The 14,235-nt window shown below is 42.6% G+C and overlaps 1 protein-coding gene across 1 annotated transcript; it reads left to right on the forward strand.

The window, feature by feature from the left end:
- Nucleotides 47–13,434, forward strand: LOC109835576 (trafficking protein particle complex II-specific subunit 120 homolog). The gene is made up of 4 exons (XM_020403543.1): nt 47–87; nt 148–164; nt 7,622–7,667; nt 13,087–13,434. The coding sequence occupies exons 1-4, from the start codon at nt 47–49 to the stop codon at nt 13,265–13,267; spliced, it is 285 nt and encodes a 94-aa protein (XP_020259132.1). The 3' UTR covers nt 13,268–13,434.

Consider the following 14,235-nt stretch of genomic DNA (forward strand, 5'->3'; position numbering starts at 1 on the left):
GTGTTTTTCCTTTCCTTAGGCCGTGATTTAATATTTAGAGTAAACAATGACCAGTTCTGTTACTGTAATAGGACTCTATGTGACGTCGTGAGTTGCTCAGAGAATCCTGAGACCAAGAACAGCCACAATCAACAACTAATTTTTGAGGCGTCTCCTTGATTCAGGTACAAACCCTTTTCCCTGTTTCTACTTTTTCTCCCCTTGAATTTGATAAAATTGGAAGACCCTTTTCGAAGTGTACTTGAATGGTTGTTACAAGATGAAGTACTGATATTTTGCTCGTAATTGTTGGGACAAACCCGGGGCCCAATAGAGCAGGGTCGCAGCAATAGTAGAACAAAAGTAGAGATAAAATATTGGACATACAGATTTACGTGGTTCGGCACTTGATTGCCTACGTCCACGGGCAAGGATAGAAGAATTCACTATGAGGAGAAAACTCTGGAGTTACAAACTCTCTCTCTTTACAAGGAGAAACTCTCTCTATTTTTTCTCTCTCACTCTTCTATATAAGAAGTTGTTTCTGGGATGAGATTTTCTTAAGGATTTGGAGTCCTATTTATAGTTTTTTGAAAAAATACTATGCACAATAAAATATTAATATTTTACTGTAGCAGTGGGCCCCACCATTTTATTTTCTTTTTCCTTTTCAACATTGGCTGCTGGGTGGGTTGGTGCTTGGCTTCATTAGGCGCCTAACAATCTCCCACTTGAAGATTTGATTGAATATCAATCATATCTTCACACCATTCTTTCTATCTTGCCATCTTCATGTTGCTTACGTCTCTGACAGACCACAAGAGGATCTTCATAGCCGAGTTCCTCCAGCACCATCTTCAACCACATCGCTTCTTTACTAGCTTGTGTAGCTGCTACATACTCTGCTTCTGTTGTTGAAGTAGCCACAACTGACTGCAGTTTTGAAACCCAGCTTACAGCTCCGCCAGCAAGTGCAAACACATAACCTGTGGTGGATTTGCTATTATCACGATCACCTGCATAATCAGAATCAACATATCCACTGACAATAAAATCAGATCCCCCATAACATAATGCAACATTTGAGGTTCCTTGAATGTATCTTAGAACCCTCTTTACAGCATTCCAATGCTCTTTACCAGGATTCGCCATGTATCGACTAACCACTCCCACTGCTTGTGCAATGTCTGGTCTTGTACAAATCATCGCGAACATTAAGCTTCCCACTGCTGATGCATACTGCTGATGCATACGGTACTCGAGACATCTCCATCCTCTCTTCTTCACTGCTAGGACTCATACTGGAGGATAACTTGAAATTAACAGGAAGTGGGGTAGAAATTGACTTACAATCTTGCATGTTAAAGCGTCGCAAGATTTTCTTCAAATAGTTCTTCTGAGAAAGCCAAATCTTCCTATTAATTCTGTCTCGGTAAATTTGCATCCCTAGAATCTTGTTTGCAGATCCTAAATCCTTCATTTCAAATTCCCTAGCCAACTGAGCCTTTAATTCTTGGATACGATCTTTGTTGGGGCCTGCAACCAACATGTCGTCAACATACAACAATAAGATAACAAAGTTATTTTCACCAAACCTCTTGAAATATGCACAAGGGTCTGAATTAAGTCTGTTGTATCCAAGGCTCATGATGAATGAATCAAATCTCTTATACCAACACCTCGGCGCCTGCTTTAGACCGTACAGAGATTTGTTCAATCTGCAAACCAAGTTCTTTTTTTCTTTTTCTTTTTCTTCAAAACCTTCTGGTTTGAGCATGTAAATTTCTTCTTCAAGATCTCCATGAAGAAATGCTGTTTTCACATCTAGCTGCTCTAGATGTAAGTCAAATATAGCGCTCATAGCCAGGACTATTCGGGCTGTTGTTAGTCGAACTACAGGAGAAAATATTTCATTAAAATCAATACCTTCTTTCTGAGCATATCCTTTTACCACCAATCTAGCACGATATCGCTCTACTTGATCATCGCCATTTCGCTTGATCTTGTAGACCCAATTGTTTCCAATGGTCTTTCTTCCTTATGGCAGTGACACAAGTTCCCAAGTCTTGTTCTTATGGAGAGCTTCAATTTCTTCCTGCATTGCTGCCATCCACAAAGATGCATCTGTGCCATTTATAGCTTCATGAAAAGTTGATGGCTCTCCATCTTCTGTTAGAAGACAGTATGCAACATTACTCTCTGTAATATACTCCGAGTGCCAAGTCGGTGGTCTTCTCTCACGAGTTGACCTTCGAACTTCTGGAGCCTCGGCCTCGACTGGTTCTTGTACATCATGCTCCGGTGTCGCTTCAGAAGAATTCGGATTATCTTCTACCTGAACAGCTACAGTCTCTGAGTCCTTCCTCGAACTGCTTTCTTTCTCTTCACTTTGTAGTTGGTTCTCTACAAAGATAACATCTCTGCTGATGATAACCTTGCGGGTAGTGGGATCCCACAGGCGATACCCCTTTACTCCATCAGCATACCCCAAGAATATGCATTTTCTGGATTTTGAATCCAGCTTTGTAATTTCTTGGGCATTGTACATTACGTACACTGGACTTCCAAATATATGGAGGTTGGAATAATCAGCTGGCTTGCCAGTCCACATCTCCATCGGCGTCTTCAATTGTATTGCAGTTGATGGAGATCGATTCACCACATAACAGGCGGTTTTTACTGCTTCCGCCCAAAAGACTTTTTCCAGATTTGCAGTAGCCAACATAGCTCTTGTTCTTTCCAACAGAGTTCTGTTCATCCGCTCCGCCACTCCATTTTGTTGAGGAGTATAAGCCGTACTGAATTGTCTTTTGATGCCTTCATGCTTGCAGAATGCTAGGAATTCACCGTCTGTGTATTCTCCTCCATTATCTGACCTTAAGCACTTGATCTTCTTCTCAGATTCAAGCTCGACCCGCGCTTTGTAGGCTTTAAAGACTGAGAACACATCCGCCTTCTTCTTGATAGGATACACCCAACATCTCCTGGAGTAATCATCAATAAAGGACACAAAGTACTTTGCTCCTCCTAAGGATGTAACTGGTGCTTGCCATACATCAGAATGAACCAGTTCCAGAATAGCCTTGCTTCTAGAACTCGATGTGTTGAACTTCAGTCGATGCTGCTTGCTTGTAACACAATGCTCGCAAAATGGAAGAGCTACCGAATTAAGTCCAGGAAGCAGTTTCTGATCGGAGAGAACCTTCAAGCCTCGTTCTGACATGTGGCCTAGCTTGCGATGCCACATCATGGTTTGTTCTTCTCCACGGCTGGTTGATGCCACACATGAATCAGCTTCCTGCAGAGTCTCTCCCTTGAGCATGTACATATTTGCATCTATCTTTTCTCCTTTTATCACCACAAGCGCCCCTCTAACAATCTTCATGACTCCATTTTCTATATGAGTCTTGCACCCGAGCTCATCTAATTGTCCCAAAGACAATAGATTCTTCTTCAAGCCCTTCACATGTCGCACATCTTGAATGGTGCGTATTATACCATCAAACATTTTGATTTTGATAGTACCAATACCACAAATCTCCAAGGCATGATCATTGCCCATGAATACAAATCCTCCTGAGATAGGTTCATATTTGTGAAACCAATCTCTCCGAGAGGTCATGTGCCAAGAGGCTGCTGAATCTAGAAGCCAGACATCAGCAAACTTCTTTCTGCCTTCATCAACAGTGGTTGCTCCACTGAATAGAATTTCACCATCCTCTGACGTGCTGACAACGCATCTTTGAGATGTTGATGGCTCTGAAGACTTTTTATCTCCACTCTTCTTGTTGTGCCAACACTCCGATTTGACTGAAGACTTTTTATCTCCACTCTTCTTGTTGTGCCAACACTCCGATTTGACGTGCCCTCTTTTGCCACATTTGTAGCATTTGATATTCTTCTTACTTCGTGATTTCGATCTACCATGGGCATGACTCCCACTGGAGCCACGTTCTGTTGATCTTCCTCTCGTCACCGACAAGGCCTCCGCTTGCTGCGAACTAGTCTGCCTGTCTTCCTTGTTCTTGCGCCGATTTTCTTCCTCCAGAACAGCGGCGAACTAGTCTGCCTGTCTTCCTTGTTCTTGCGCCGATTTTCTTCCTCCAGAACAGCGGCTGCAACATCATCGAAGACTAGATTGCCGTAAGGACGTTGTTCGTCAGGTTGATGATGAGTTGATCATACGAGTCAGGTAGACTCTGAAGTAGAAGTTCTGCACGTTCATTCGCACCAACTGTATATCCCAACGTTGTGAGTTGGGAGAACAGTGTGTTTAGGGTGTTGATGTGGTCGGTCATCGATGTAGATTCCGCCATCCTCAGAGTGTAAAGTCTCCTTTTTAAGAAGATTTTATTGTGCATGGATTTCGCCTCATATAGCTTTGTTAGAGTATCCCAGATCTCCTTTGCTGTCTTCTTCTCCTCTATGCTTGACAGCACCCCGTCTGCTAATGCCAGATGGAGATTTGCAATAGCATTTTCGTCCATCTCGTTCCACTTCTTATCATCTGTGATGTCGTCCGGCCTTGCACCAATGGCCGCCAGGCAATTATCTTTTCTCAAGATAGCCTTTATCTTCAACTTCCACAGTGAGAAATTACTCCCGTCGAATTTCTCAATCTTGAACTTCGCCGCCATTGCTTCTACCACGAACAGTAACTTCTTACTATTTCACGTAAATAGTACTGTATTTATGAACAGTAACCGTATCCGTGAATAGTACCATATTTGTGAACAGTACCGTACTCGTGAATAGTACCCGTCACCTCCAAAGGGTAAATGATAACCTAACTTATTTTCTGATGTGGAGGATCCACCTTTGGTGGCAGCCACAGAGCATACGATAAGTAGATATATACAAGTACCCTAAGTTGGCTCTGATACCACTTGTTGGGACAAACCCGGGGCCCAATAGAGCAGGGTCGCAGCAATAGTAGAACAAAAGTAGAGATAAAATATTGGACACACAGATTTACGTGGTTCGGCACTTGATTGCCTACGTCCATGGGCAAGGATAGAAGAATTCACTATGAGGAGAAAACTCTGGAGTTACAAACTCTCTCTTTACAAGGAGAAACTCTCTCTATTTTTTCTCTCTCACTCTTCTATATAAGAAGTTGTTTCTGGGATGAGATTTTCTTAAGGATTTGAAGCCCTATTTATAGTTTTTTGAAAAAATACTATGCACAATAAAATATTAATATTTTACTGTAGCAGTGGGCCCCACCATTTTGTTTTCTTTTTCCTTTTCAACATTGGCTGCTGGGTGGGTTGGTGCTTGGCTTCATTAGGCGCCTAACAATAATGTCTATTGGACGTAGCCAAATCTTGTTTATCTTCATTCTAAAGCATTTTATTCGTAAGTTATCCTTTGTGCAGATGTTATTTTATTTAATTCATATGCTTTGCAAATGTTATGGCATGAGATTGGAGGAATGCGTACACGTTATTTAAGAGTTGTTTAGAAAGAATGCAGACATCCTGTAAGTGATCTCAGTGCACGACTGCAGATTTGGTTATCAATACTAGCACCTCCACCTGAAAGGTGCTCTTTGTAAAAAAAAAGGGGAAAAAGAAAAATATCTTGCATAATTGGATAATGAATGTGTATGATCTCTGGCCGAAAATTTTCTTTACACTAGATATAATTGACTTGCATTCTGCATAAACATTTCTTATCTACTAAAAAGGGAGATTATATATCTTTAACAACAAACAACTTGCACGTGAAGAAAATATTGGGTCAGGAATCATACACATTTTTTATATACTCAAGACCCCCCCTGAACTTTAGCTTTATATATCTTAACCCCCCTGCCTGTAAGTTGCTAATAACTAAAACATCTTTGAGTGAAATATTCTCAAATTTTATCACTTGTTATTTAAAAGCAACATACTCCTTCCCCTAAAGTTTGAAGTTTTTTTCCTCTCGAGAAAGTTCTAAAATTACTTGCATATTACAGTCAATGGGGTTAGGTGATATTGGCTAAAGTTGGGTGGGTTGGCGGGGGGTGTGTTGTGAGATGGCCATAGTTTTGGGGGTTAAGTGAGATAAACAAACGTAAGGGGGCTTATGTGCAAAATACCCCACCCCCTACCCCAAAAATAAAAAAGAGGGTGTTTTGTGAAATACCCAAACATTTATTATGTTTTTAATACTGTTAAAGATTATCCTTTTTTTCCCTTGCAATTTTGATTCATACTCCTTTGTGTTGTCTGATATCTTTCGGAGAATGAAAACTTGGACCTTCTAGTCACTTGTTTTATTGGTCCTTTATAGCGAAAAAATTGATAGACCTCCTGTCAGCAGGAATTTGTATTTGCACCGTCACAGACAGCGACTTCGCTACCTTGCAGGGAAGAAGAACTAGCTGCCTTCACTACCATATATGTATAATTCTTTCCTTGCAAAAACACCACAATGTGTGCTGCCGCCAGACAAGATATACGTGTTGATCAGCATAGGAATATGTACGCTTTTGATTTGCCGCAGAAGTATACAATGAAGAAATTACAGAAACTCAGAAGAATCAGGCAAACCAGGCGGCGGTCGACCGGTCCGGTCGACCGCATTCATGCACAAAGCTTACTGTGCGACAGAAAGGAGGTCGGTCGACCGGGCCAGTCGACCGCAGGTGTTTCGGTCGGTCGACCGGTGCGGTCGACCGAGGGGTTCTCTGGAGTTTTGGGTTTTCTACTGGGAACTGGTCGGTCGACCGGAATTGATCGCGGTCGACCGTGCCGGTCGACCGACGCTGTTTTGGGCTGGGCTTTCAGGTTTTCGACCCGATTCGTTTTGTAAGTTCTATATATACCTAAACCTGTTTGTTTAGGGTAGAGGTTGGACGAATTTGAGCAGCCAAAGAGAGAGAATCATTGCATCCAATTGTGAGAGAGCTTTGAGAGATCTAGAGTTTTGTTTTAGGGTTTAGTCTGAGAGATTTGTAACCCTATTTGTATTCTCTTGATTTCTAGTAGAAAGAACTCCCCCCTCCTTGCCCCGTGGACGTAGGCAACTTGCCGAACCACGTAAATTCTTGTTCTTGCTGTGATTGTGGTTTGCATATTATTTGTTGTTTAGTTCAAGTTATTGTTCGTGTTGCCCTAGAAAGCTTCCGCCGCGCACAACATACAAGATGTATGTATGGTTTGCTCGCTTTAGACAGTAAACAGGCTGTTTGATTGACCAAAGCAATATGTTTCACAGATGCAGGTATGTTACATTTGGATTCGCTGGGCTAGAAAAGAATCGAACTTCCTATTCAACTTTATCATCCTGATTATTTTATTTCCATCAAATCTGTTTTTGCAGTCATCATTAAGTTCTATTAGAATTCTTGTTGGATCATATAAAATCAACTTGCTGAACAATTTATAAAGTAGTACCCACAAATTAAATTTGGGAATATTTGTATTTCTGTAAACTTCACCAGCTTTTATGAACTTTTACAAACTAACGGTAAGTTGTTTATTGATTATGAATGGAAAGGTAGATATCTTTTTCATTAGATATTGTGGTCTCTACTTGGTCCTTTTGCACCTAAATTAGTACTTCAGTAAAAAGCAAAAATACTTTCGAAATTTCCCTCCCATCTCTGTCTGCTTGTTTGAAAAAATTTCCCTCCCATATCTTTCTTTTCCAGGGCCATTGTCACATCCCAGTGAATCGTCAAGTGCTGAGTTTCCTGCATTGAAGAAATTACAGAAACTCAGAAAAATCAGCAGAGAGTTTGGCGGTCGACCGGCGCGGTTGACCGCAAACGTGCACAAACTCTACTGGGAAGCAGAGCTGGTGGCGGTCGACCGGTGCGGTCGACCGAAGATGGTGGCGGTCGACCGGTGCGGTCGACCGCGGATGACTGTAGGATTTTCTGCTCTCGGGTTTGATGATTCGGTCGACCGGTGCGGTCGACCGCGAGACCTGCGCGGTCGACCGACGATGATCTGGGCTGGGCCTTTCGGTTTTTGACCCGTTTCATTTCTGAGTTGTATATAACTCAAATCCTGATTGTTTAGGGTTAAGGCAAGGACGAATTTGAGCATCCTTGGAGAGAGGATTGTTGCATTCAATTGTGGGAGAGATTTGAGAGATCAAGAGCTTTGTTTTAGGGTTTGGTCTGAGAGATTTGTAACCCTATTTGTATTCTCTTGATTTCTAGTAGTAAAATCTCCCCCCTCCTTGCCCCGTGGACGTAGGCAACTTGCCGAACCACGTAAATTGTGTGTTCTTGCTGTGATTGTGGTTTGCATATTGTTTGTGGTTTAGTTCGAGTTATTGTTCGTGTTGCCCTAGAAAGCTTCCGCCGCGCACAACAATTGGTATCAGAGCTAGATCGACAACATGGGAGATGCAAGCACGTCAGGTTCGTCTCTAACAAAGGCGATACAGAGTCTGAGCATCAATAACACGAAGATTGATGTTCCGAAGTTCGATGGCAAGATCAATTTTGGATTGTGGAGGTGTCAGGTGATGGATGCTTTGGATGCACAGAATTTGGAGGAGACTCTTGAGTTAAAAGAGAAACCCGCTGAGTTGGAGGATAAGGTTTGGAGAAAGATGAACAGTAGAGCTTGTGGTGTTATTAGGTCATGCTTGACGCCGGATCTTATTTATGATGTTATGAACGAGACGTCGGCGAAGAAGATGTGGGAAACACTCAATGAGAAATATCTTACGAAGAGCATTGAGAATCGGCTTCACTTGAAGAAGAGATTTTACCAGTTCAAGATGAAGAGAGGGGTTTCCATCAGGGAGCATGTCAACAATTTCACTAAGCTACTTTCAGATATGGCCAATGTTGATATTATAGTTGAGGATGAAGACAAGGCGATGCTACTTCTGTGTTCGTTGCCCGAAGATGATTATGGTACGTTCGTTCTCACTATGATCAATGGAAGAACTACAGTTAGCTACAAGGAGGTGACCTCAGCTTTGGTGAACTATGAGTTGAGGAAGAGTGATGGTGAATCCTCCGAGAAGGCATCGGGAGATGCGTTAGCAGTTCGAGGCCGAGATCCAAACCGTCGTCAGTTCAACCGCTCAAAGTCAAAGAATAGGAGTGCCTATAAGAGTGTTGGTAGAAATCAATGTCGGTATTGTAAAGAAGAAGGACATTGGAAGATTGACTGCCCAAAGTGGAAAGAAAAAGCCGGGAAGAATAAGGGGAAAGCTGCACAAGCTTCAGAAGTGAATGCTGCAAAAGCTATTGGTGAGCATTCAGATTCAGACTCTTCAGGCTATTCATGCCCTGCTTTACCGTCGGTTTGCTATGCGGATTCCACGGAGTGGATGATGGATTCGGGAGCTACATATCACATCTGCCTTAAGAGATAGTGGTTCTCTAGCTTTGAGGAGCTGGAAAGAGGGGATGCCGTGCTTATGGGTAATGACCACGTATGTCCTATTGGTGGTATTGGTTCAGTCCGGATCAGGATGCATGATGGTGTAGTGAGGGAATTGAAGGAAGTGAGGTTCGTGCCACAGTTGACGAAGAACATCATTTCTCTTGGAACTTTGGAGGCAGCAGGATATCGAGTGATCTTAGAGGATGCTACAGTGAAGGTCACGAAGGGTTCTATGGTGGTGATGCGAGGTGTCAGGGAAAACAACCTATACTACTTGAAAGACAAGACAGTTACAAGAGGTCTGACAACTTCTATCACTACAGAGGAGGACACTACCACCTTATGGCACATGAGACTTGGACACACAGGAGATAAGTCCCTACAGTCATTGGCTAAACAGGGGCTATTGAAAGGTGCTAAGACCTGCAAGATGGAATTGTGTGAGCATTGTGTACTTGGGAAGAAGACTAGAGTGAAGTTTGGCACCGCTGTTCATAACACCCTAGGTACATTGGATTATATTCACACAGACGTTTGGGGTCCTTCCAAGAACACATCTCTTGGTGGGGCCAACTATTTTGTCACTTTCATTGATGATTATTCCAGGAGGAATTGGGTATACCCGATGAAGCATAAACATCAGGTCCTGGATATTTTTGTGGAGTGGAAAAAGAAAGTGGAGCTGCAGACAGGTAGAAAGGTGAAGACTCTACGTTCAGATAACGGTGGAGAGTACAAGAGTGATCCGTTTCTGCAGTTTTGCCGGGATCACGGCATTAGAAGACACTTCACAGTTCGAGAGACACCGCAACAGAACGGGGTGGCTGAGAGATTAAACCGTACCTTGCTGGAGAAGGTGTGGTGTATGATGACACAGAGTGGATTGCCTAGATCTTTTTGGGCCGAGACAGTAGTTTATGCGAGCCATCTCGTGAACAGATTACCGTGCACTGCGATAGACGGGAAGACTCCTTTGGAGCGTTGGTTTGGTTCGGTGGCTAGTGACTATGAGTCGCTTCGGATATTCGGGTGTCCAGCTTATTATCATGTCAGTGATGGTAAATTAAATCCGAGAGCGAGGAAAGCAGTCTTTGTGGGATTTAGAGATGGAGTCAAAGGCTTCAAGTTATGGGATCCACAGGACAAGAAGATAGTTATTAGCAGAGATGTCACATTTGACGAGGCGTACATGATGAGGCCTCGAGCCCCTCAGCAGGTGGAGGGAGACCAGACAGGAGAGATATCACAGCAGGTGGAGGATGATGTGACTCCACCCACTCCAGAGAACACTGTATCCATTGAGGCTCCTACAGAGGTGACACTGGGAGGAGATGAGATGACAGATGGGCAGATACAGGATACAGTAGATCATGGGACTCAGGAACAGGGTCATGTTCAGAGGACCATTGCAGCAGATAGACCGAGGAGAGAGATTCGTCGGCCAGCTAGGTATAATGATGTCATGGTCGCATATGCATTATCAGTGGAGGTCGTTGATGATATGGTTCCAGCCACATTCAGGGAGGCAGAGTCTAGCCCCGATTCGATCAGGTGGAGGGAAGCTATGGAGGAGGAGATGCGGTCTCTTCAGAAGAACGACACTTGGACACTTGCACATCTACCTAAGGGTAAGAAAGCTATTGGTTGCAAGTGGGTATATGCGAAGAAGGAGGGATCTTCTATTGGGGACATTCGGTTCAAAGCCAGATTAGTTGCCAAGGGATATGCACAGCTTGAGGGCATTGATTACAACGAGGTATTTTCACCCGTTGTGAAGCATTCGTCGATTCGGATTTTATTGGCGTTGGTGGCACAGTTGGATTTGGATTTGGTCCAGATGGATGTGAAGACAGCCTTTCTACACGGTGATTTAGATGAGGAGATCTACATGACACAACCACAGGGTTTCAAAGCTGCAGGAAAGGAAAATTTGGTTTGTAAGCTGAAGAAGTCTCTTTATGGTTTGAAGCAGTCACCAAGACAGTGGTATAAGAGATTCGACGGCTTTATGATTGGCCGAGGGTACACAAGGAGCCCATATGACCCATGTGTTTATATGCACAAGCTACAGGATGGTGAGCTCATATATTTGCTTTTATATGTTGATGATATGCTTATTGCTTCCAGGAATTCTTCAGCTATTCGAAAGCTGAAAAAGGAGTTATCATCCGAGTTTGAGATGAAGGATCTTGGAGAGGCAAAGAAGATATTGGGTATGGAGATCGAGCGAGACAGGGTGAAGGGGAAATTGAAGCTTACACAGAAGAGCTACTTGCAGAAGATGTTGAAGAAATTCAGCTTTGATGGCAATGCAAAAGCAGTTAGCACACCATTGGCTCCCCACTTCAAGCTTTCAGCGTTGATGTCACCTGTTTCAGTTGAGGACAGAGATTATATGTCGAAGGTCCCATATGCTAGTGCAGTAGGTAGCTTGATGTATGCGATGGTGTGTACGAGGTCAGATTTGTCACAGGCCGTGAGCATGGTATCGAGATACATGCATGACCCCAGGAAGGGTCACTGGGAGGCCGTGAAGTGGATTCTACGGTATGTTCGAGGAACCGTGGATGTTGGTTTAGTATTTCAGAAGGATGAGAAGGATGGGCATGACTGTATTGGATATGTGGATTCAGATTATGCTGGAGATCTTGACAAACGCCGGTCTACGTCAGGTTATGCTTTTACATTGGCAGGTGCACCTGTATGTTGGCGTTGCACGCTTCAGTCCACAGTGGCTCTCTCTACTACAGAGGCAGAGTATATGGCGGTTACTGAAGCAATTAAGGAGGCTTTATGGTTGCGTGGATTATTGGAGGACTTGGGGATTGCTCAGGAGACTATTCGGATATATTGTGATAGTATGTCGGCTATCTATTTGGCGAAGAAGCAGGTTTATCATGCGCGCACGAAGCACATCGACGTCAGATTTCACTTTGTTCGGGACGTCTTGGATGATGGAGATGTCATATTGGAGAAGGTCCACACAAATGATAACCCTGTAGATATGTTGACCAAAGTTGTTTCAGGTGTGAAATTTGGTCATTGTTTGAAGCTTTTGGACATCCTTCAGTGCTGAGGCCTTTGGAGGCCATTTGGATGAACTACGTTCGGCTTGATTCCTTGGGCAAGAGGATACGTAGGCAGTCTTTCAGATGCAGCCGGTTTGATCAGTTGATTCAGATGGGGGGAGATCGCGTTTCAGCTCGAGTTTTGTTCCTGGACCTGTTGAGGAACTATTGGATGATTCAGTGTCGGCTCAGTTTTGGTGGAAACATTCGCCGAGGTGGAGAATTGAAGAAATTACAGAAACTCAGAAATTCAGCAGAGAGTTTGGCGGTCGACCGGCGCGGTCGACCGCAAACGTGCACAAACCCTACTGGGAATCTCTGGGCTGGGCTTTCAGGTTTTTTGACCCGTTTCGTTTTGTAAGCTATATATATCCTAAACCTGATTTGTTAGGGTATCTGAAGGACGATTTTGAGCAGCCTCTAAGAGAGATTTGTGGCATCCAATTGTGGGAGAGCTTTGAGAGATCAAGTGCTTTGTTTTAGGGTTTGGTCTGAGAGATTTGTAACCCTATTTGTATTCCCTTGATTTCTAGTAGTAAAATCTCCCCCCTCCTTGCCCCGTGGATGTAGGCAACTTGCCGAACCACGTAAATTCTTTGTTCTTGCTGTGATTGTGGTTTGCATATTGTTTGTGGTTTAGTTCGAGTTATTGTTCGTGTTGCCCTAGAAAGCTTCCGCCGCGCACAACATCCTACAACCCCAGGAAGGCGACTGGTCATTCCATTGCTTGTATTTGTGTTACAGGGATTGCAGTTTGTGAAAGCTCGTTTACTATCTATGGAACTTCCTGCACATGTTGGGAAAGCCCTTCCGAAAAATGCTTCTGTTGTTGCAAATGTTACCGAAGAGCTTAATGCTCGTGACACGGCAGACTAATTTGGAAAGTTTGATCCATATAGATGAAGCCGTCTGCATCTTCTTGTGAGTCGACCGATCCTACTTTACCACATAAGGTACATATAGTGGATGATGCATTAGAAATGGGTGCAAAACAGCTTAAATTATTTTCCTTTACAAATGAAGGTTGAAACTTTTTATGGTTTCCTGAATATTTATAACCAAATTTAGTTTTAGTTTTCGCAAACCATTGATCGGAAAGGACCATGTTTAAGCCTTTAGAACCTAATAAAAAAAAATTCCAAGTCAATATTTTTAGACTTTAGTTGTTTAGTTTTAGAAATAATAGTAGTGCCTTTAGTTTCAAACTTTATTTTGTTCAGAAGACAATTCACACAATAATTCGTTTACCTTAGCAGCCAATTTTTCATTCTCACTGATTTTTTCATCTAGTTGCTTAGACAAATAGAAATTCTAATCTTGAAAAATTGAACATTGTATGTAATAAATTGTGATGATATCGCAAGGTAAATTATGTAAATTCAAATTTAGGAAAAGAGATTCAACTTTCTCATGTAAGGTTTTCTATTCTTTTCTCAAATTTGCATTCACTTTTTTTGTCACTTTATATTTTTTTTTACCAATTTTCTCAAATTAGATTAGCATCTCTTTAGAATTGGAATATTACTCGTTGTATGTCTTAAATTTAGTTTCTCTAACCATTAGACAAAAACTCCAAAGTTATGGTGATGATCAAGGATTATACTTTTATATTAATTCTTACATGCGCCCGCAGGTTGAGCCCTTTTTTATGGGTCGAAACCTGGACTCACGTAGCGGTGTCAATTTTTAGAAAATCCGTATTTAATTCGTGTCCTGTGGGATTTGAACCTGGGTTGCTCTTATACCATCTTAAATTTAGTTCCTCTAACCATTAGACAAAAACTCCAAAGTTATGGTGATGATCAAGGATTGTAGTTTTATATTAATTCTAACAGTATGAAGAA

The sequence above is a fragment of the Asparagus officinalis genome, chromosome 3, assembly GCF_001876935.1.
Source record: "Asparagus officinalis chromosome 3, Aspof.V1, whole genome shotgun sequence".
Classification (NCBI taxonomy): domain Eukaryota; kingdom Viridiplantae; phylum Streptophyta; class Magnoliopsida; order Asparagales; family Asparagaceae; genus Asparagus; species Asparagus officinalis.